The sequence below is a fragment of the Cervus elaphus genome, chromosome 25, assembly GCF_910594005.1.
Source record: "Cervus elaphus chromosome 25, mCerEla1.1, whole genome shotgun sequence".
NCBI lineage: Eukaryota > Metazoa > Chordata > Mammalia > Artiodactyla > Cervidae > Cervus > Cervus elaphus.
Genome location: NC_057839.1, coordinates 5,248,580 through 5,273,261, shown reverse-complemented (window position 1 = coordinate 5,273,261; position 24,682 = coordinate 5,248,580). Strand labels below are relative to the sequence as shown.

Here is a 24,682-nt window from a genome sequence, read left to right as displayed (position 1 = left end):
GCTGGGCTGGATGAAGCACATGCTGGAATCAAGATTGCTGGGAGAAATATCAATAATCTCAGATATGCAGATGACACCACTTTTATGGAAGAAAGTGAAGAAGAACTAAAGAGTCTCTTGATGAAAGGGAAAGAGGAGAGTGAAAAAGTTGACTTAAAGCTCAACATTCAGAAAACTAAGATCATGGCATCCGGTCCCATCACTTCATGGCAAATAGATGGGGAAACAGTGGAAACAGTGACAGACTTTATTTGTTTGTGCTCCAAAATCACTGCAGATGGTGACTGCAGCCATGAAATTAAAAGACACTTGCTCCTTGGAAACAAAGTTATGACCAACCTAGATAGCATATTAAAAAGCAGAGACATTACTTTGCCAACAAAGGTCCATCTAGTCAAGGCTATGGTTTTTCCTGTAGTCATGTACGGATGTGAGAGTTGGACTATAAAGAAAGCTAAGCGCTGAAGAATTGATGCATTTGAACTGTGGTGTTGGAGGAGACTCTTGATAGTCCCTTGGACTTAAAGGAGATCCAACCAGTCCATCCTAAAGGAAATCAGTCCTGAATATTCACTGGAAGGACTGATTCTGAAACTGAGACTCCAATACTTTGGCCACCTGATGCAAAGAACTGACTCATTTGAAAAGACCCTGCTGCTGGGAAAGATTGAAGGTGGGATGAGAAGGGGACAACAGAGGGTGAGACGGTTGGGTGGCATCATCGACTCAGTGAGCATGAGTTTGAGTAAGCTCCGGGAGTTGGTGATGGACAGGGAAGCCTAGCGTGCTGCAGTCCATGGGGTCGCAGAGAGTCGGACATGACTGAGCAACTGAACAAACTGACTGAAGTCACCCCATCTACGGTACTTTGTAACAGCAGCCCTAGCAAATTAATACACTAGATAATCATATAAGTCTCCTAGGTAAGCCCCCTTTTTACCCCTTTTCTATGAGAAAAAATTTCACTTGCTGAAAAGAAGACATCAGATCTTTAGGAGCTGTCTCATTGGAGACCCTTGGTATTAAGGAATCTTACTGCTATGAGAACAAGTAAAAATGCTTGAACGCAAATCATTCCCTGGAGGGTGTAAAAACAAGCCAGTTCAGAAGTAGGCTTCAACCTCTGCTGTCTGCCAATCACTTTTACTTTGGCCTAACAAATCTCAGACATGTGGGGAAACCGAGGCAGGACAGCAAAACGGCAAACACGGGTTACCCGATTTAGTAATTCATTCATGCTCCTTCAGGGCTTCCCTGGTGGCTCAGACAGTAGAGAATCTGCCTGCGGTGCAGGAGACGTCGGTTCGATCCCTGGGTTGGGAAGATCCCCTGGAGAAGGGAATGGCTACCCACTCCTGTATTCTTGCCTGGAGCATCCCATGGACAGAGGAGCCTGGTGGGCTAGAGTCCATGGGGTTGCAAATAGTCAGATACGACTGAGCGACTAACACACTAGTGTTCATATCACCATTCAGCCTTGTCCTGTGTGTGTTAGCAGCGACCCCTCGGCTGGGGAAAATCTGAGGAGCCTTGTGTATAGGCTCCTTATCTCTTACAGAACCAGAGGGTGAATGCTCATGAGGCAGACGGAAAGGAAATCCAGCATTTGCCCATCCCATGTGCCAGCTCCTCGGGCTCTACCCCAAAGAAGAAACTAGGAAGAGCTGACACCCAGAGACAAGAGAAATGAGGCCACCAAGGCACATGCCTGCCAAGTCATATCTCATCCCTAACTTAAACATCATCTCAATTCCCAACTGGACATAATTCCCAGTCAAACACCATCACATCACCCAGTTTTAATTATGTGCATTGCATGGATGGCCTCCTGACATCCCTCTTGTTTATTTACTCATTTAATTACTTTCTGAACTCCTCACCCCTTAACACCCTGAGCCCAGGAGCCTACCAGTTCACTTGTTGCTGTATCCTCAGCATCAAGCACAGAGCTTACAAATTGTAGGTGCTCACTGGGTAGCACATGAATCAATAGAAGAAGCTAGAGCACCATGACCTTTCCTGCCCTGAAATGAAGATTCCCATCATTTCAAGAGAGGGAAGTGTCACCAGTTAAGCCAGTCAACCAAAGTTCTCAAGTTCATCTGCTGTCGGAAGAAGAGATAGAGGCACAGGCAGAATTCCACTAAGGCAGGATCACAGTCTCATTATTACTGAGTGACACAAACTTACCAATGCCCTTTTCCGCGTGTTTACATCATGAATTGGTTCTCTGCAAAATGAACCACTGATTGATTCCCTGTCTCTCTCCCTCTTGTGAAACATCTGTCTCCTGGTTTAATCAGGAAGCTCCATGGGATTCTCCTATTTATCAAGAAAATAAATAGGCTCCTCCTTCTAACTAATAATAGATAAAGAGCATTGAGGCACATTTATATATGCCAAGAAAACTTTGTCTAAGCAATTAGGATCTATGATCTTATTCCAGGCCTCTGGCCCATTTTTCAAGGACTAACAAACAAAATAAATCAGCTGTGCTCCAATCTAATTGCAACACAACATAATACATAGAACTTAATGGGCTGTAACTGGAAAATTATTGTGGAGCAAGGTAGGTTAATCTAGCATGTTGGTCACTCCTGGATCAAACCCACGGGTTTGATCAATGTCCAGATCTCTCCCCAGTTCCTCCTCTGTAATCTCCCTTTTTCACAGGCAACACAGTGAAAAATCTCATACATGTTCTTCTCCCCAAAGACACTTGCAGAAAACACCAATATTCCTGGATATTTTAAGATCATACTCTAAACACACCTTGGTGTAAATAGGGAAAGAGTGGGTTCCTGCAGGAAATGATAACCCTTATCTCCTTCTTTCCAAGATTTCTCCTTTCTAGAACTAAAAGGCCAGGTCACTCTGAGAGATAAATCATCCAAATAACAACTGATTTCAACATTTCTACTTATGTGTTGCCTGCTGAGTATTGGTATTTAGCAGGATGAGCCCAGGGAACCATAAGATCCCTAGTCATCTATGACTTAATTATGTTCAGAATATCCAATTTACCAAGGCAGTCAATGTTCTAGAAAGGCCCTTATTAATATGAAGTATTTTGTAAAGGTTTTTTAGAGGGTCTGAACCAAAGACAGGAACTCACGTTAACTGTGAATTAATCTGAATCTGTTGTATCTAGTTCACCTAAACATTATCGCTGGAAGAGGTGTATGCTTGTTTACACAGTGCTCTTCACTGTGTGCACACAGGTGATAAAGAGATAGGGAGCGAAGAAGAGGGCTCCAGGAGGAGATCCATCTTCCCAAGAGTTTCCTTTTGGCAGAGACCCCAGAACACAGCTCTGCACCAAGGCCACGCTTCTTCCCAAGCACTGACCAGCCTCGTTTCCAAGACTGTGTGCTGGTGAGTGTGGGATGTGGTACCCAGAGGACTGCACACACCTACCGTGAAGACCACCTTCAGGTTATTGAGCATCTCGATCTCCTTCGGGAAGCCCCTGCTGCCCCATCGCACCAGGTAGTTCTCACTGTGGGAAGAGGAGTGACAGGCAGCCCGTTACTGTCAGGGGTCTCAACAGTCATTCAAGATACCCAGAGCCTCTGCTGTGGGCCCGACACCATGCTGGTTGCTGGGGACACGGGAGTGTCTGAGACAGCCTCTCCCTGTCTGTCCCTCCCTCCAGGAGATCACAGTCCCATCAGAGAGGCAGATGTGAGACAAGCCGGGCCATGGAATTACTAACATATGTGTGTTCACAACCTCTTTCCCTCTCCTATCTGGCAAGCAAATTCTAACCCAGCTGCCTAATGTTTTTGAAGAGCATCAGTGTTCTCTGTAGAGGTGATAAAGAGTGGCAGAGGGAAAAGATCCTTTCCTCTCAAGGGAAAGGATTTTTATGTGTTTTGTTGGACATTAAGAATATACTGATGTGCAGCCAGGTCCTTAAAAAGTTAAACATAGAGTTGTCATATGACCCAGCAATTCTACTCCTAGGTATCTGCCTGGGAGAATTAAAGACATATATTCATACAAAAACTTATACATGGGTGTTCATAACAGAGTTATTCATAATAGCCAAAAAGTAGAAATACCCTAAATGTCCATCAGCTGATGAATGGACAAACAAAATGTGATATATCCATTCAACAGAACTTCATTAATCCATATAAGTGGATATAGTACTGATTGACAATTACTATAACATGGATGAATCTTTAACATGTTATTTTAAGTGAAAGAAAACAGACACAAAAGGCCACATATTATATGATTCCATATATATTAAATTTCCAGAATAGGCAGGTCCATTGAGACAGAAAGTCGATTAGTGGGTGCCAGTAGGGTTAGGAAGAAGGGAACTGGGAGTGACTGCTAACGGGTATGGGTCTTATTGTTGGGGTGATGGAAATGCTGTAACATTAGAAAGTAGCAATGGTTGAACAAAATTAAAAATATATTAAAACCATTGAACTGCATATTAAAAAGTGGCAAAGTTTCTGTTATGTGAATTATGTCAATAGTAATAATGAAAAAGAAAAAATCATTAAAAAACAAACAAAAAGAATATATTAAGAATATATTAAAATTTCCTGGCAGTCTAGTGGTCAGGACTCTGTGCGCTCACTGTTGAGAGCCTGGGTTTAATCCCTGGTTGGGGAACTAAGATCCCACAAACCATACAGCACAGCCCCCCAAAAAAGAATGTATTTGCTCTTCCCACCCTATTTCCTTTTCAAGACTGAGTAAAGATCTGAATGATTTTAAGTAATCTATTGAGCCCATTGGATGTAGGACCATTTCCCTGAATGAATGTCACACTGTGATGGGCCCCAGGGCCTTAGCCATTCTCTAACACACACTTAAGTAACGATTTACATGCAGTCATGATAACTATAAGTTTACACAATGATGCTATAAAGAAAACGTTCAGGACGTTGTGAGGATGTACATCAGAAGAATCAGTCCTAGGCTGGGTGGCTAGGGGCGTCTTTGCTGAGGACACGACATGTAAATAAAGCTGGTCAGGCAAAGAGAGTGGGAAAGCCACAATGTGAGCAAAGGCCCTGAGATAGGATGGAGCTTATGCATCTAAAAAGCAGACCCAGGGGAAAAGTTGTAAGAGAAAACTTAGAAAGATAGGCCAGACCATGTAGGCCATATAGGATTTAAAGATTTTGGCATGATTCTTACAGTAGCAAGAACCCACTGACAGTTTGTATGAAGAGCAGTCACACAGTTCTGACACCTGATCATTTATCAGCTCGTAGCTTCTAGCAGCAATACATCGAACACACAGCCCTGCCTGGCTCATGCTGGTCAGTCTAGCTGCATCAGCAGGGTCAGGGAATCTAGCACTGCTCTTTTTTTATTTATTTTTATTGGAGTATGTTTGCTTCACAGTATTGTGCTAGTCCCTACTATACAGACAATGAGTCAGCTGCACGCATACAGATTTCTCCTCCTTTTGGAGTTCCTTCCCATTCAGGTCACCGCAGCACATTAAGTATTGATTATTGATTAGTGCCCTGTGCTTACAATAGGTTCTCATTAGTTATCTGTTTTATACATAGCATCAACAGTATATATATGTCAATGCCAATCTCCCAGTTTCTCCCACCCCTCCGTTCACCCTTGGTATCCATACTTTTGTTCTCTTTGTCTGTCTCTATTTCTGCTTTGCAAATCCGATCACCTATACCATTTTTCTAGTACTTCTTTAACTTAGGAGAAGATTAGTATAGTTTGCTGAGTTGATTCGTTCAGTTTTTCATGTCATCCAGGAGCATATCGTTGGTTCTAAATAAATGCCCGTTATCTTGAATTGGGATATAAACAAAATAAAACTCAAAACCAAGTCAGCCCAAAAGACATAATAAGAGAATTCAGCAAACTTAAAGCAAATCACCTTCTTTTTTGAAAAGTTTGTTCTCTCTGATGTTCTGTTCTTTTCTCTCATTTTACTTCTAGAAGACTAATAACAGTAGTCTGAGCAAAGTTCATTGGGGAAATAGAACATATAACAAAAAGAACACAGCATCAGATTAACCAATGGTTAAAATGTAATCAAGTTAAAGGAACTTTTTTTAGTAAGATCTAAAAATTTAAGTGGAATTTTCATTAAAATAACCAAGAAGCCTCCGAGACTCCATATACGAAAAATATTTTATCATTATTTCCCATTGGTTATTTCTGGACCACCACAGTGAAATATCTGGGTATTTCTCAGAACCTTTAATCATATGGGGCTTCCCTGATAGCTCAGTTGGTAAAGAATCCACCTACAATGCAGGAGACCCCAGTTCGATTCCTGGGTAGGGAAGATCCGCTGGAGAAAGGATAGGCTACCCACTCCAGTATTCTTGAACTTCCCTTGTGGCTCAGCTGGTAAAGAATCCTCCTGCAATGCGAAGGACCTGGGTTCAATCCCTGGGTAGAGAAGATCCCCTGGAGAAGGGAAAGGCTACCCACTACAGTATTCTGGCCTGGAGAATTTCATGGACTGTTTAGTCTATGGGATCACAACAAGTCGGACATGACTGAGCAATTTTCACTTCACTTAACCACACGTGGCATCCCCAGTAGAGAACTAACCAGCCAGGTCTAAACACCAGGCACCAGAAATTTTAAGAATCATAAATAAGAAAAACAATCTAGAAGGCTGATCTGGCCCCTTCCATCTTTGCCCAGGGAGATCTGGATGGTAAATTTGAAGGCCTACCTGGCATTAAGACAGGTAAGACCTCTTCCATAAGACCTCTTCTCCTCAGGGGAAGGGGGAGAACCATTCCAACTCTTTCTTGAGCTTCTTTTGGAAATTAGTTTTGCCCCGGCCTGATGCCTGAGCTGCTTGCTTTTTGTCCTACAAAAACTTACCTTAAGTTTCCCAAACCAAATCTCTGCAGACATCCACTGGAATCTCATTCCATTCATCTCAATATTGAAATATTCCATTCATCTCAATATTGAAAAGTTGAAAGTGAAAGTCGCTCAGTCATGTCCAACTCTTTGGGACCCCATGGACATAGTCCCTGGAATTCTCCAGGCCAGAATACCAGAGTGGACAGCCTTTCCCTTCTCCAGGGGATCTTCCCAACCCAGGGATCGAACCCAGGTCTCCCGCATTGCAGGCAGATTCTTTACCAGCTGAGCCACAAGGGAAAAGTTGATCCCAGCCAAATTCTCCCCAGCCCACCTCTAGGCCACACTGCTGACGCACTAACTTGCCTGAGGCTCACTGTAGGCACCTCCTTGCTAGGGCAGGCAGGAGTGGGGAAAATTGGTTTCTTAGGGAAATAACAGCTACCCAGCTTCAGACTGACATGGGGAGTGCTTCCCAGTTCCCCGGCCCCTTCCCTGTATGGTGCCTGCTCTCTTCTTTCTTTGTTTTCTACTCTTTTTTCCTTCATTCTCTGGCAGAGGGTGGGCTCTACCCCTCATCCCTCCCTCTCCTGAGGGCTCCTCTGTGTCTCCAGCACTCTCAGAGGCATCACTCAGGCATGCCCTGTCGAGCACATCATTTGATGTGGCACATCAGGGAACAGAGCTGCCATCTCACTGATCCATTGCTTCCCTCCCCAGAGCTGGTTCAGGCCATCCATCACTTCGATGAGCCAGTAGGCCAGGCACCCTTGTCAATTCAGCTATGAGGAATCCTTGTGTTTTTTCGAGAGGCAAGGAGCACTTTCATGATCTTTGTCACAGGTGTCTTGGGAGCAGCTGGCAGGGAATAGCAAGGAGCCTATGACATGCCCAGCATCTCAAGGTGGGTGCTAAGGAAGCAGGAACACTTGCTCAGTGTCTGCTGAGGCCTAGCCAGAGGAGCTGGACTGATTCTTTAAATTAGGGATTTAAGTTTGCTATAAAAAATAGCTTTCCACCATACAGTGCTAAGACCCTGGTGAGACCCACTGAGGATATCTGATACAGCTCTTTCCTTGGTAACAAGACTAAATTGGAAACTAGCTTATCTTTGGAGTCAGATGGGAGAAATCTCACCTCTGCCATTTTATAAATATATGTGATCTTGTGCAAGTCACTTGACCTCTCTGAGACTCATTGTCTCATCCAAATCATATGGAATAATGAGGATTATATGGGATCATATACAGACCTCAGTTTAATCTTCTTAGATAGTCAATCTATGTTTCATAAATGTCTCCAGGAGGGCCATTATTTTCTAAAATGAATTTTGTAAGTTACTAGGAACTGTATGGGGCTTCCCAGGTGGCTCGGTGATAAAGAATCTGCCTGCTAAGCAGGAGACACAGGGAAGATCCCCTGGAGGATCTTCCTGGAGAAGGGTTGGGAAGATCCCCTGGAGAAGGAAATGGCAATGCACTTCAGTATTCTTGCCTGGGAAATACTATGGACAGAGGAGCCTGGCAGGGTATATAGTTCATGGGGTCACAAAGAGTCAGACATGACTTAGAAATTTCATCAACACAATCAAGGTAAGAAGATATCACATTCTCAACTGAAGCAGAAGGCTCACGCTCTAGCTCCAAACTATTGCATTAACTGGGATCTCAAATATGGGACTGTATGTTGGCTCAAAACTCCACTGGAGGGGACAGGCAGTGGTCACCTGAGAGGAAGGATGGACTGAGCCACAAGTAGAGGCCAAGGCTGGCAGTGGGGGCCAGAGACACATCAAAGTCTTTTCTCAGGAGATTCCCAACACTGGCCTTCCTCGAAATGAGGTGCCCGGAAGTTCCCTTACCTTTTCCATTCCCAAGAACAATTAATTAAGGTGATTACAATAATAGCCACTGCCACTTGGAGCACCATGTGACAGGCCCTGTGCGTCATGTGCTTTTTCTTATTAAAAGCCTGTGACCCTGTGAGGTTGATGCGTACATTTTACAAACGGGACACTCAGGCTTAAGAAAGATTAACAACTTGCCCAAGCCTAAGAAGGAGTAAATGGTGGGGCCACAGTGTGAACCCGCCTAGATCCTAGATTCCAGAGCTCACACTCCTAGCCTGTCACTGACATTGAGGGCACGGCATTTTCACCATTCATTTCTTAACTCTCTGTTTTAAAAATATATTTTTATTCTATTCAGTGCTACCTGTTTGAATCTTGTTATTTCCGTTGTTTCCCATTAATCAAAAATTGCTTACAAAACCCTATTGTATGATGTGGATACACCTAGAGTCTGTCATTCAGAGTGAAATGAGTCAGACACAGAGAAACAAACATTGTACAGTAACAGGCACAGACTAACGGACTGGCTCAAAGTCGGGAAAGGAGCACATCAAGGCCGTATATTGCCACTCTGCTTATTTAACTTATATGCAGAGTACATTGTGCAAAATGCCAAGCTGGGTGAATCACTAATAGGAATCAAGATTGCCAGAAGAAATATCAACAGCCTCAGGTATGCAGATGATACCACCCTCATGGCAAAAAGGGAAGAGGAACTAAAGAGCCTCTTGATGAAGGTGAAAGAGGAGAGTGAAAAAGCTGACTTAAAACTCAACATTCAAAAAACTAAGATCATGGTATCCAGTCCCATCTCTTCATGGCAAATAGATGGGGGAACAGTGGCAGATAGTATTTTCTTGGGCTCCAAAATCACCTGTGGACAGTGCCTGCAGCCCTGAAATTAAAAGACACTTGTTCCTTGGAACAAAAGCTATGACAAGCCTAGACGGGGTATTAAAACCAGAGACATTACTTTGTTGACAAATGTCCTTATAGTCAAAGTTATGATTTTTCCAGTAGCCATGTACAGATGTGAGAAGTGGACTATAAAGAAGGCTGAGAGCTGAAGAATTGATGCTTTCGAACTGTGGTGCTGGAGAAGACTCCTTCGAGAGTCCCTTGAGCAGCAAGGAGATCAAACCAGTCAATCCTAAACGAAATCGATCCTGAATATTCATTGGAAGGGCTGATGCAGAAGCTGAAGCTTCAGTATTTTGGCCACCTGATGTGAAGAGCTGACTCACTGGAAAAGACCCTGATGCTGGGAAAGAATGAAGGCAGGAGGAGAAGGGGATAACAGAAGATGAGATGGTTGAATGGCATCACCTACTCAATGTACATGAGCTTGAGCAGGCTCTAGGAGAAGGAGAGGGAAGCCTAGGTGCTTAGTTCTGGGGTAACAAAGAATCAGACATGACAGCAATTAAAGAACAAAAACACACATATATGGAATCTAGAAAAATGGTACTGTAGAGCAGGAATAGAGACACAGATGCAGAGAACGGACACAGCAGGGGAAGGAGAGGATGGGACATATTGAGACGGTACCATTGACATATATACATTAATGTGTAAAATAGATAGCTAGTGGGAAGTTGCTATACAGGGACTTAGCTCAGTGCTCTTCGATGACCTAGAAAGGTGGGATTGGTGGGACAGGTGGGAGGCAGGGGTATATACACATATAGAGGATACACAATATATATATATACACAATTAGCAGAAGCTAATACAGCAGTGTAAAGCAATTATATTTCAATTAAAAATAAAAATACACATATAATATGTTTAAAAAAATTTTAAAACCCTACTATGTAACCATAACTCTACTTTTAGAAAAAATGCCATTGTAAGTAATATTTCCACCTGACTCCCACACCCAAAAGAAGCTATGTCCACATTCTCAGTTAGGCTGTTTTTCTACTGGGTGGGAGTTTCTCCACAAGTAATAGCGTAAGGAAAAGATGCTCAGAGCTCTGCCAACCCCCACCTCCCAAACATAGAGAAGTCAGGCAACACTGAACATACTTACCTTATGACCATTTGCTTGTTGGGGTCATAGAGAGACATGAAGAGCTCAGCATCTTCCCCAATTCTGCACACAAAGTTTCTCACGAAGACATAGAGGCTATGGGTAGGGGATGAGGAGATCCTGGAATACATTCCATAATCAGGCTGATCTTTTGACTGAGGTGGAAGGGAAAAGAGAAGAAAAGAGAAAATTAGCCCTGCACCACTTAGGACAATGGAAAGTGGGCCCAGGATATTGAGAACTATGTAGGTTTTGAGCCTAAAGATTTCAACCTTATATTCAGGCCTTCCACCAAAAGCATCTTTTGTCTAAGTCAAGTCACTTTGACTCTCTTGATCTTGATCTTAGGGAATACCGCAAACAATCTAGCCTTCCTCATAAAATTTAGTGTCATAAAAAGCACAAACTATATAAAAGAAAAAAATGTTTAAACAGACTTTATCAAGACTAAATATTTTGCTCATTGAAAGATACATTTCTCCCAGGTAAGCACTGGGAGAAAATATATTTGCAGAACATACATCTGATAAAAAAAAATCGCATCTGGAATATACAAAGAATTCTTGGGAAAAAAAAAAAAGAATTCTTGGGGTTGGAGAAGGGGGTTGAACTGCAAAGAAACACAAAGAAACTTTTAGATGTTGGAACTATTCTATACCTTAATTGTGGTAGAGTTTGCCCAATACTATATATTAATAAAATTCATTAGATTGCGATTTTAAATGAACTGACTTTATTGTATGAAAATTATATCTCAGTAAAGCTAAAAATAAAATTGCTTTCAAATAATGCACAGTGGTAAAATACTTTAAAAAATATAAACCAGATTAGGTTAACACTGTAAAGATTATATGTCCTTGGAATCTTTTGTTGGCTTCCTACCACAGTTGGAATAACCTCTTATTCTTTTCCATGACCCTTAGGTCCTGTGAGAGCCGACTCCTACTACCTGCCTCTCCAAAGTATTAACTAAACTCTTTCACTGCTCTTTAGGCCCCATCCATACTGGCCTTTCTACTCCTTGAACATTCAGAGCTCAGTCCTACCTCAGGGCCTTTGCACATGCCGACCACCACCCCCCAATCCCGCATTGAACATCTTATCCCCAAATCTTCCTAGGCCTGTTGCCGTCACATTATACAAATGTCATCTCAGATGTCCCTCCTGGGAGAGGACTTTCCTAATGGTACCTTTTAAAATAGCTCCTGATTCACTCTGTTTCATATAACCCTAATTGACTGCCTTTTAGAAATTCATCCCCATCTGGAATTATATACTCAGTGACTTTTTTTTACATTTCTTCTTTTTTCCTCTCTGGAATAGAAAAGCCTGGCATTAAACTTCTCATGGGCTATCTGTAGAATGAATCAAAATCTGAGTACAAAACACAATAAAATGCATGTTGTTACTGAGCATCTCAGGTCACAGGACAGATGTCCCTTTGAATAATATACAGTCTGGTTAATTAGATTATTTTAAGCTTACGGTGTGCTAAAGCCTGCTTCCTTTGGCCAAACAAAGTCTGTTTCACAAAGCTCACCATTTCTTCTTTAATACGCTCTGTGATTTTATCAGTCGCTTCTTCATGTGCATGGAACAAGCTGATGACGCTGGTATTATCAGGGTCCAAGATATTTCCGTCTTCATCTCTGACAATCAGATCAAGCTCAAGGATTCTGAAAAGCAAGAATGTGAGATGAGGATAAATCAAGGGAGGTGGAAGCCTATAGAACATTGGTGAGAAGTTTCTACCAGAAAGTTCACATGATTTCTGACAGTCATAGTCTCCCTTAGGACAGCTCTACACAGATAGCCTTGCATGCAGATGGGAGGCATAGTGATATAGCTCAGCCTTTCTGGGAGGTATTGTAGCAGTGTGTATTAAAAAAAAATAATGCATATTTCCTGTGATAGTGAACCTAGAGAAACAACCACACTTGAACAAGGATATGTGTGCATCAGCAAAGTATTAAAAACATAAAATGAACTTAGTGAGCTAGTTAACACTAAAATGTCTGTCAAAAGAGAAAATGGCTAAATAAATCTGTAATGGAATTCGTAATGAAATTCCATGTAGTAGGCTTTAAAACTATGACATAGTTTTGATGTGTTTATTTCTTTCTTTATTTGGTTGACCCAGGTCTTAGCACACGGGTTCTTTGATTTTCATTTTGGTATGTGGGATATGTGTTCTTATTTTTTAGTTCCAGCATTAGTTGCAACATGTGGGGTCTAGTTCCCTGACCAGGAATCGAGTCTGGGATCCCTACCTCAGGAGTATCGAGTCTTAGCCACTGGGCCCCCAGAGAAGTCCCTAGTTCTGATATGTTTAATGATACAGATTGCTGGGGTGGGGGGGGGGAATCAAGCTTGAAAAGATGCATACAGTGTTTTCAGTGAAAAAAACCAAGCAAGGCAGGTATGTGACCTGGGTGCATGTGCAGAGAGCAAGGTATGCACACAGCGCACCAACACTGGCAACATGCGTGTCTGCGAGGACAGGCAGGGCCCGGGACTAGGAGGGCTGGAGGGGTCAAGGGAGAATTTTGCCTTATCTCTTTTTGTTTAATGCTTATATAATAGAACATAATGCAGTATGATATACGATACACAATGCAGGAAAGGTATTCACGTACCATTTATTAATAATATTTTGAAAATAGTTGTTGGGGGTGGGAATCTCAGATATATCATTGTTACCCATGGCTTGCTCTTTAACTCTGTGACTTCAGGGTCACAAGATTTTCCCCTGTTTGGTATTGATTTGTTTCAACTGCAGCTGCCATTCTGATTGGCATCAATGATACTAATAACAGCAAAATACTCACACAGCACTTTCAATAAGCTGTACATTAAATTGCTCACACATATTAAGGCCTTTAATTTTTATAACAACTCTATGAGGGAGGTACTATTAATACTTCCATTTTACAGATGAAGAAAAGACTGAGGATAATTTCTTCATGTCACATAGCTAGTAAAAAGTAATGTGGCAGCTTTGTTTGCACTCTTTTTATTTTCAGTGCATTAAATTTACTCATAAAAAATTCTAAAACGTACAATTTTTCCTTTTTAACCAAGTATAATAAAACATAAAAAACCCCAAAACAGAACTCTTGACACTTACAATTCAAAATCAAATTAGCAGAACATTACATATCTACAAAACTGTATCTTTAAAACATGGTTATAAAGTTACATCCAATTTTGTAGAATTGGCATAGAAGAATGGCTCAAAAATGCACCTTTATGGTACACTTTCTAGTTAACAGGCTCTTAGAAGTAGTACTGGGTTGGGGGACGGGGTGTACGTGTGCAGAGGACCTAACTTAAAGCTGCCTTGGCACTTGATGCTGACGTGGAGGCACTCCGTTGTCCATCCATAGAAAGGAGAGGGAGACTCTGAGAGCAACAGCAGTGGTCCTGCTTAGGGCCCACAATCAACTACCAGATTGGGAACAGCAGCGTTTTCAGCTCTTACTTGAGAACTGGATTGAAAGGCACATCTCTCCTCTCAGCCAAACGCAAACAGCAGGGAGCCAGGGCTCACCCGTTTGTCCACATTTATTAGGAAATTAACTTCCAACTAGACGTGACTCGTAATGCTGCACAGTCAAGCTGCTGAAGGGGCAATGCTGAAGGGGATTAAATGCATCCAACTGATGCTGAGCAGAGCCTCCCAAGACCTGGGAGAAGACGGACCATGGCCTGTACATAATTCAATGCCAAGATCTCTTTAGCTCCTTTCTCTTCAAAATTTATCAAAGTGGATTTGGCTCTAAAAATGTATGAATAAAACAAACTTTTCCTGGGTCCAGCTGTTTTGGGATTTGAAGGATTCATTTGAGGATTCCTCATTCCTTAGATACCAAAGAGCTTGTCCATTACCAATTTCATCTGAAACCTGGAAGCTTTAGTCATCAAGGGGCAGGATTGAACCAGGGTCAGGAGAGGCTGCTTCCTGCTGGGACATCAGACCATTCACTTTGGAGCATAGAGCATTTTGACAGTTTTTCCTTAGGGAGTAAGCCCCGCAGCTCTCCTCTGCTCCAGAAAGTGATCAAATGAACCCAGGACAGACTAGGGTAGGGGAGGAAGCCCTCACTGTATGCATTTTTCAAAAAATAAATATTATTTTAAGGTGAAGAAAAGAGAAATAACTTTTTCTGTGGCTCCCCATCACTCTCTGGACAAATCTGAATTTTTCTACCTGGCACTCAGACCCGGAGGTTCCAGCCACAGTCATGCTCATCTCTCAGCTCCTCTAAGCCTCTCTCTCTCTCTCTGAACTCTTCACCTAATAATTCCTACCAGTCTTGTTCGATGCAGAGCAAGCGTCACCCCTGCCCTGCCCCCTCCACCCTGTCACTCCTGCTTCCTCTTCTCAGGAAATGCATGACTTCCTATGCAAGTGTCTGTTTACTTCCTCTTACTGACCCGCATGGTCCTCCAAGAGGCAGTCGAAGACAGAGGTTAAGTGCTGGAATTCTGGAGCCAAGTCACCTGGTTCAAATCCCAGGGCCTCCTGGTCACAATGACCTAACTGACCTGTGGGTCTCAGTTTCTTCATCTAATAGATAGAAACAATGACAGTACCTGCCTCATAGCGGTCACATGACTTGGCTGAGTTTAGGCCTGAAAAGTACTCTAAAGGGTACCTGGGAGATAGTAGGCACTCAGAAACGTATAATTAGTTCCTTTTGCTTGCCTTTTGTTGTTGTTGCTACAGAGAGAGGCTATATTTTGTGAATGCTGTGTCCTGAGTGCCTATCAGGTGCTCAATAGAAGTCTGATGACTGAATGAAGGAACAGAATCTCTGAGGAAAGAAACAGGCTGATTCTGACCAGTCCTCCAAGATTCAGAGTCCTGCTCCCCTGACTCTCACAGCCTGAGCTGATGGTCCTCGTGCTATTCCTGACACTTGGACCAGAAATATGGCCTTTTGGCTTTCAGAAAGGTATCCATCCCATTTCAGAGCTCTGAGCCCCTGAGACACCCAGACCTGCATTCATTTAAGGTGCCCAAATCTCTCTCTCTCTCCCAGCTGAGGTCGTCAGGGAAGCGAAGCGAAAAGTAAAGGCCTCAGCTCAGGGCCTCAGCCTCTGAGAGTGTCTCTCACTTCCCCAAAGACAGCTGACTGAGACTGAAAGCGCAGTGCTGGCCGGGGATTCTGCAGGGGGAGCTGATCGAGGGGAGACCCTGTCTCTCCCTTCACTACCGTTCACCTACTGAGTGCACATCCTGGGCCCAGTACATCAAAATGGGTCTGCCTTAGAGGAGCTCCCAGCACAGCCCGGAAGGCAGGCCACTAAGGAGGTAGTTACTCTTCAAGGTGTTGAGGGCCCACAAAAGTGCCTAATCCAGCAGGGATAGGTGGGGGGGGGGAATCAAGGACGGCTTCCTGAGAGTGGTGACCATTTTTTTCCATCCTTGTCAGAAGCCCCCATGAGGAAACATCCAAGGTCACAGATGCCATTGTTACAAAGCAGCAAAACTCCCTCCATTCCCACATCCCAGCTGTGACCACGCTCAGCGAAAGATGACACTGTCCCAATGGTGGCCACAGCTGCAGACAAACCCTTCCTGTCGCTTTGGGATGACGAGCGTGGTAAGCAGGTTTGGACTCGCCTGCCAGCTGCCAGCAGAGGGACCAGCAGAGGGACTGTGCTCCTGGGGTGGGAAGCAGCTGTAAGGGGAACCCATTGACTATCTTTGGATCATCTTCCTAGTGCATGTGACAAAGGTAAGGAAGCCTGACTGAGAGGAAAAAAACACTTTTTATTCCCACTGCAGAGACTCTTTCTACTTCCTCCTCAGGCTCTATGTTCCAGGCTTTGGACCCACTTTGCAGTCTTCTGAACATGCTATGTTCCCTCATGCACTCCCACCCTCCCTTTATTTAAAGCCTACTTGATACTTCTTTATCTTTCAAAATTGAGGTCTGGTCACCTCCTTTAGGAAGCCTTCCTTGACTTCCTTCTCCAAACTGAATTAAGAAGACTCTTGCCACCTCAGCCATCAGAGTTACCACGATACATATCAATACTTTGCTTGTTGCTCACTCTTAACTGGACTGCTGTACTCTTAGTGTATGGGAACTTTTATTTCTGTGGCCTCAAAAAACCCAGCAGGAAATCAGGCCAAGTATAGGTGCTCAACGGGCTTCCCTGGTGGCTCATGTGGTAAAGAATGTGTCCACAAGGCAGGAGACCCAGGTTTGATCCCTGGATCAGGAAGGTCCCCTGGAGAAGTGAATGCCACCCACTTCATGCTCTGGCCTGGAGAACTCCATGGACAGGGGAGCCTGGTGGGCTACAATTCATGGGGTCGCAAAGATTAGGACACTGCTGAGCAACTAACACTTATAAGTGCTCAATACATGTTTGTTTTTGAGAACAAAAACTAAAGAAATAGGGAGGATGTCTGGAGAGTATTCACTTAACCAGGAGGGAGGGGAAGCCTTTACAATTCTCAAATGCTATCCAAGTAGTATAATGGTGAGGTCCAGAGACTCTGGAGACAAACTGCCTGGGTCTAAATTCTGGTTCTGCCTTTTACTAACTATGTGACTTTGGACATGTTACTTAACTTCTTTAAGTGCCTCAGCTTCTTCGTTTGAAAAAATCAGGATACTAAAGCTGCCTACCTCATAGAGTTGTTATAAAAATTAAATAAGACAATGAATGTGAAACCCTTAGCTTAAGACTGGTGCACAACAAGCTTGGATTAGGGGTTAGTTATAATCACTACCATTATTAGTGCATTGACCTGCATCAAAAAATTGTAAGACCTTCTCCTCAACTTCACAGCATTCAGACTAACCAATTTCTGCTTCTTCCCCTTTGAGGAAATGCTTTTGTAACCTTGCATTTGAGTTAGCTGACAGCATGTGGTTTAGATAATTTAGGATGGGGGAAGGGACATAAAGTCTCACACTGGGATTGAAGAGGGGGCAGTTGTAAATGCAGGAATAAAATAACAACTAAGCCAAAAGTGAACCAGCATGATTGTACTCCCCAGATCCTTGAAAGTAGGTTAACTGAGTGTCCTAAATCTCTAGCCTGCTAATAACCACTGCATAAGCAAGCCTCTCTCCGCTTGTGTTTCCCTGGGTCCCACAGGGGTGATTACAAAGTCACACAATCATGGGCCCGTTGGTAGCTGCTGCTGCTGCTGCTGCTAAGTCGCTTCAGTCGTGTCCGACTCTGTGCGACCCCATGGACGGCAGCCCACCAGGCTTCCCCGTCCCTGGGATTCTCCAGGCAAGAACACTGGAGTGGGTTGCCATTTCCTTCAATGCATGAAAGTGAAAAGTGAAAGTGAAGTCGCTCAGTTGGGTTTGACTCTTAGCGACCCCATGGACTGCAGCCTCCCAGGCTGCTCCATCCATGGGATTTTCCAGGCAAAAGTATGGTAGCAGCTTCTCCCAAATAGAAAGTGGCAAACTCACCACTAAAAGTGAAACCTAGTTTCTCAGAGGGTGAGAAGGAAGAAGGGGTGGGGGTGGGGGGAAAAAAGCCTCTTTTTGGAGGAAAGAGAGGTTACTTGTTGCCATAGTCAATTTTGGACGTGACTTTCTGCTTCAGTTCCTTTAGCTCGTCCTTGGGTAAAGTTCCTGAGAGGAGCTGGGACCGCCACTCCATCAAGTCGTACATCATGGACTGCACCTGGAGAAAACGCTCCTTCTTGCTGGCCTAGGAGGAAAAACAGGAAACAACCCACAGTCACCTGCACCAAAGATCTCGGGCCTCTCTTTGGCAAACTGAGCCAAAGTCTAGCATGCGTGCTCATGGGCCAGGGCTTGAGTGCCTGCCTGGCCCCTGCCCAGCTGTGAAGGGGTTGGGTGGTGGCCTTTGTCATTGACATGTTTCCTTCCCTGGGGCCACAGGGGTCTCTCAAAAGCAAAAGTAGCGATCCTAATCACTTCCTGGTTTTAAAAAAAAAGGAAGAGTTATTTCTGACTCTTATCCAAAAAGATACATGTTGAGCAGGAATGCCATGAACATCTGCTGCAGTACAGGTCTCAGAGGCCAGGCCCTTTAAGGCTAAGAACCAGGGCCACTTCTCTGTTAGAACAGGCCGGTTTCTAGGGCAGTGTTCCCCCAAGTGTGACACGTGCACAGCCCGTGGGACATAAGATGGTTCTTGGTGTTGCAAAGACACAAGGTCACATATTAGGGATACAAATGGTGGTTCTCCTCTGCTCTCCTCCCATCCCTCTGTTTAGGGGATGAGAAAGTTGCAGTTTCTTAGCAACATGTCTTGAACCCCTCTCTCACATTTGTTAATTCTTTTTTTTTCAATGAAAGGAGAGAGAAATTCTTGGGCTCAGAGCTTTTAACAGGTACCATAGGAAACACTTAATAACAGTTTTGTTTTCACTATATTTACTTGAATAATACATATGACTATATATATAGTCTCTCTCTATATGTGTGTATATATACATACGGCTGCCCTGGTGGCTCAGACAGTAAAGAATCTGTCTGCAATACAGGAGACCCAAGTTCAATCCTTGGGTCAGGAAGGTTCCCTTGGTGAAGGGAATGGCTACTTACTCCAGTATTCTTGCTTAGAGAATCCCATGGACAGAGGAGTCTGGCGGGCTACAGTCCATGAGATCGCAAAAAGCTGGACATGACATAACAACTAAACCGCTGTCATATATGTGTGTGTGTGTGTGTATAAATATATATATATATATATGCAAGAGTAGTACTTTCCTGAGTTTTGTGACTTGTTCTAGGACTCATGGAACCTGAGGCTAGGTTGGAGGGAGTGTCATGGGAGTCCCTGAATGTGCACCAAGTTGGACAGAAATGCAAGTAGCCTGAGGACCTGGCACTTGCAGCTGGCATCTGAAGTGAGGGCAGTCTTACAGAATTGAGCCCTTACACGTGGGTGGTCAGTGTTAGAATTACATTGAATTGTATTATAGGGCATCCAGTTGGTGTAGGAGAGTTGGAGACTTGTTCGAACGAGACAGCACATTGTAAAATTCCTTGTGTAAGTCATTTAAATTTACTGAAAAGGAAGACAATTTAGCTATTAAATAAATACTTAATGTGCAGTATGCAGATATGACAAGAATCATGGAAGAATAAGAATCACTTTGGTAGGTAAAGGGCATGATGAACTTGCCATTCTAAGATTTCTTAAAGGAAATGTCAAGCTTCTACGGTGCATGTGTAAGAGGCGTGGTGGACATAAATAATACATCACTTTAGCCTTAAATCTGCTGTTTGCCCCATAAACTTTCCTAACAACTTTTGGGAAACTTATGGAATGGTCATTGAAAGTGCCCGTCACCATAACTGTGAAACAGCCACGCAGGAGTCAACACTCACGACCACACAGGTGAGCACACAGGCAGCGCGGAGCGCCGGCGAGTGTGCGGCGCTGCGACAAACGTGCACGGGGCCTGGGGCGGCACTGTCACTCTCAGCTTGATGGTCTCCTAGCTGCCACTCTCATTAGGGGTTTCAGAAGCATCAGAGGAGGATTTAAAATCAGATTTACTTCAATACAGGGAAAACCATGCAACATACGCTCTTAACTTTTCCAGGGTCAAGTTCTCTCATGGATCTGATGACAGTAGTCATTAGTGAACTGACACATGAGAACAATAGTTTTCAAGGTGTTATCAGCAGACCACCAAGTCAAAATCCCTAAGTTTATTAAAATGCAGAGTCCCACTGAAGGAAGCTTTACTTTCAATAGCATTCAAGGTGATACTTCAGCACATTCAAGTTTGACAACTTTTTCATTAGTCTAAAAAAAGAAAACAAAAACAGAAGGATCACCCCAGATGCCCATTTACTGTGACTCTGTCACTAACTCACTGTGTGGCTCTGAGAGTCACCTAACTTCTCTGGGCTTTGATGACCTCATACTGTTTGTTATACTATGTCAAGGCTACATTCCAAATCTGAACCAAGCCAAAAACTGTAAGCAGCTTCCATCCCAGGGTTGAGCAGGGTTTCGAGTCTCACCACATAGAGCTGTTTCCAGATGCTGCCCCATTCCCAAAGTGTCGTTGTCACTTCTTGTGCCAGAGGAATTTCTGCAGGAATAATGTTCTCGATATTTCTATTTAAGGTGGGAGAGAAAACGGTGTGAAATTGAGACCCAGGTGCTAACAAGATAAAATGTTGGCAAATTTGCATTAAGCTGCAGCTGCTGAGAGGGGCCTTGCTGGCAGGAGACTAAACCACTTCTAATAGCCACACCAATTACATTATGCAAATGCAAGGGGCTTCCTTTTTCTCTGTCCTCCTGCATTGAGGTGGGCCCTGCAAGCTCATTATTCAGGATTAACCTACTTTAATTCAGTTCAAAGGCAGCTGCCAGTGAAAACTTTGATCCTCCAAATGTACTAATACCCCCTCAGAATCAGATGCGAACACGAATCAATTTGCATTGGAGACAAACACGGGCACGAAGAAGACAGATCCTTCACATCTGCCAAGCCAGGTTTCCAAAGCAGACAGGATGCGGGCATCACGAGCTACTGGAGAGTCAGGTCTGGGGGAAGATGGCAAATACCTTTTTCTCTCCACTGTCACATCTTTGATGTAGATAAAGGATTTTGGAAAAATGCCCTGTTGGGGATAAGATAAGATAAGATGAGATTGGATGACTTGTCCCAGTAGAAAAAACTGACCCCAGGTCTTCATGATTTTTCCAAAAGCTACAAACTGGTAAAAACCTCGAACTTCACAGGAATAATTCCAGTTCAACAGAACAAGTGGTGGGTGTTAAATTCACTCATTTAGGCCTAATTCCTCTCCCCTTCTTCAGCAGTTGCTCAGGATCCCACAATAGCTCTAGATTCCAAAGAATGCCCTAACCTCACTGTGATCACTCACACTATCAGATGGGCAAGGCAGGAGCGCTTAAGAGGTTCACTTTAAGGGAGAAAGGTCCTCTGCCTTTCCCCTCTCCTGCCTAATTCTGGGAAAGCAGCCACCCTGTACTGTCAGAGAAGGTCGGGTCCTGAAGCAACAGTGTCCCTGGTTAGCATGTGGGCTGCTTTGATTTGAGATCTCTTTCTCTCTGGATTTATTTGATTGTTCTCTAGAGAGCAGAGAGGGATCATGCCTTCCAATACAGCATGTCAGGGAGGAAGGAAGGAGCATCTATTATTTCCTTGCTCCATAAGCTTGGCTTAGTTGACAAGAGAAGTTGAGCAATTACTTGGACATTCCTTCATCAGTTTAGCCAACATGTACACTGGGGACACCAGGTAACTGTGTGAGGTACCGTGAGCTGTCAGCAGATGAGCAAAGCACGTACATCTCCCATGGAGATGGCGGTGTGGTATGGGGCTAGGGCAGAGGAGGTCCCTGAGGGCTGAGACTGGACCTGTCTCTCCCGAGTCATGTTGGAAACAGGTGAGGAAAGGACGAATGCCCCAAGCCAGCTAAAGAAAGACAGTAGAAGATAAATTTCAAATAAAAAACGCATGATTCAATGGGACTGGAGAAATCATATATGGCTGGCATATTAGGAAAATTTGCAGGGAGAAGAGAGGTCTGGAAGTTGGCCTTAAAGAAGGAGTGAAGGGGGAACTGATCAAGGTACAGCAAAGAAAACCCTGGACACAAGGAGACAGGAGTGAAATCAGTTTGCAGAGGAGCAACAGTGGGAAGTAATTGCCCAGGGGACTGGCAGGGTCATGCACAGACACCCAATATGGTCCCAAATAAAAACAAAATTGACCTCACCTGTAACATTTTGTGCTTTACAAGGTATCCCCTATACCAGTCTGCAAAGAGAAAACAAAGAAACAGGTCTTTCATCTATTCTTACAAGTCCCTTGCTGGGGTTTATTGGTGTTGCTGTTTGTTTTTCACTAGCAAAGAAACTGCAAAGTGTTTTAGACCTTAGGTCGAGATCAAAGCCCTAGGATTCAACTCATTCTATTGAATGAGTTGCCAACATCTCCAAAAAGTGACCCAAAATACAGGGATTTCACGTAAAAATGCAAATTTAATCCTTTTTTTTTTTTGAAAAAACAGGAGGCCCTGAGATGGTGACCAGTGCTCCCCGATGGCTGCAGTTGACTAGCGGTGAGGGGCAGCTAGTCTTATCAGACAAAAGGAGGCGTCTCCAACTCACCAGCCTCTACCCAGCCCCTCTCTTCTTTCCATCAACTGCCTGCATCCTTCTTGTGTTCATACGCATGTTTTCAACCTCTGGTTTAGGAACATAGAAAGGCTGAGAATGTCTGAGGAGTTTGGCAAACATCCTAAAATAATGCCCACAGTTCTAACAGCAGCAAATTGTGTCTAACACGTAATCTGCAGAAGTTAGTCATTACAAAACAGACAGGCTCAGGGATGGGTGAAAGGACAGGAGTTTTAAAAGATTCTTCCCTTTGAAGGAATATCAAGAATGATTCAATGAACAGAAATCCAAATTATATACACAGTCCTCGGACAAAATGAGCCTTGGTATAGCAAGTATTGATGACTATAATGAGCCTACTCGCCTTTGAAATGATTCAAGCACAGCCAAGTAGTGGCATTTGTTATCTTTGTAAATAAAAAGCGTCTGCCGGGAGGCTCATTAGCAAATCCTCATTACTGGGCTGACAGATTGCTGTCGAAATATGTTCTCAACAGACATAAGTGCAAGCTCCAAAACAAACATTTAAAATGCAAAGTCACCCCTCACATTCATGAGCCAGCTAAAGAAAGTTCTAAAGAAACAGGGGCCCAAAGTGGTTCCTATTTTAAACAGGCAGAAAGGTAGAGGAAGGAGAGAGAATGGAAGGAGTGGATACTGGAGAGAAAGAATCTCAGGTTTGGAATAAAGTATCATTCCAAGTGGGCTTCCCCAGTGGCTCAGGGGTAAAGAATCCGCCTGTAAAGCAGGAGACACGAGTTGGAACCCTAGATCAAGAACATCTCCTGGAGAAGGGCATGATGACCCACTTCAGTATTCTTGCCTAGAGAATTCCAGGGACAGAGGAGCCTGGCAGGGTACAGTCCATTGTGTTGCAAAGAGTAGGACGTGGCTTAAGCGACTGAGTGTGCGTGCACACACACACACACACATGCCACACACACCATTCTAAGTATCCTTCATATATGAAGCCTTCTGATCCTCACAACAACCCTATAAGGTGGGAAATGCAACTGTCCCATTTTACAGAAGAGTGGCCCTCCGGAGGCACAGAGCAGTTAAGTAACTAGCCCAGTCACACAGCTAATAAGTAGCCATCATACCGGGCTTCTTGTCTAGTGGAGGCCTAACACTGCCACCCTCCCAACATCTGAATCCCCAAAACTACATCCCCACTAAGTACTTCCAGTGGTGGAACACTTTCCGGTTCATAAAGAACCATATTCTAGTTTCATACTCTAATCACTTCCCCATTACTATTGGTAATAATTAACTGTTAAAATCAGTGCTTATATTAACAATAGTGCTTGCTGTGTGCCAAGAACTCTGGTGAAGCTTTTTGTTTTGTTTTTTCCCATTATAAATGGATTCTATAAAGTAGGTACTATTATTGCCTCAATTCTGCAAATGAAAATAGAGAGGCACAAAGAGATGAAGAACTTGCTCATGGCCACACAGCTAGTGAGTGATGCATCTAAATGATTTAAATCCAAGCGTCTGACTCTGGAGATGATCCTCCACAGTACTACACTAGAACAGCCTCCTTTATTTGCAGTTTTTTCCCATTCAACCAACTTCTCTGTAGCATTACTGTTAATAGCTACCATTTATTGACCGCTAAACGCACACAAAGCTGTGCATGTTTTCTCTCATTTAACCCTCATATCATGCTGTGAGTTAAGCATCATTATTCCCATTCTGTAGATGAAGAAACTGAGACAAATCAGTGGAGATGCTGGGCCAAACCACATGCCAGGGTTCAGGGGCAAGTCTGCGTGGCTCCAAGCCAGCCCTCAGAGCGGTTCCACCACACTGCCCCCATGTGACGAGCACAGACACA

The 24,682-nt window shown here is 43.7% G+C and overlaps 1 protein-coding gene across 2 annotated transcripts in view; it reads right to left on the bottom strand.

Annotated features, from left to right (window-relative positions):
• Positions 1-24,682, bottom strand: part of DOCK2 (dedicator of cytokinesis 2) — a 484,628-nt gene that overhangs the window by 412,175 nt on the left and 47,771 nt on the right. For both annotated transcript variants that reach the window (XM_043887430.1, XM_043887429.1), the window contains exons 3-9: positions 22,440-22,480; positions 21,259-21,314; positions 20,706-20,802; positions 18,259-18,407; positions 12,253-12,388; positions 10,713-10,867; positions 3,418-3,499 (exon numbers count right to left, since the gene is read on the bottom strand). In XM_043887430.1, coding sequence (XP_043743365.1) covers positions 3,418-3,499; positions 10,713-10,867; positions 12,253-12,388; positions 18,259-18,407; positions 20,706-20,802; positions 21,259-21,314; positions 22,440-22,480 — 716 coding nt within the window. The remainder of the gene's footprint in view (positions 1-3,417; positions 3,500-10,712; positions 10,868-12,252; positions 12,389-18,258; positions 18,408-20,705; positions 20,803-21,258; positions 21,315-22,439; positions 22,481-24,682) is intronic.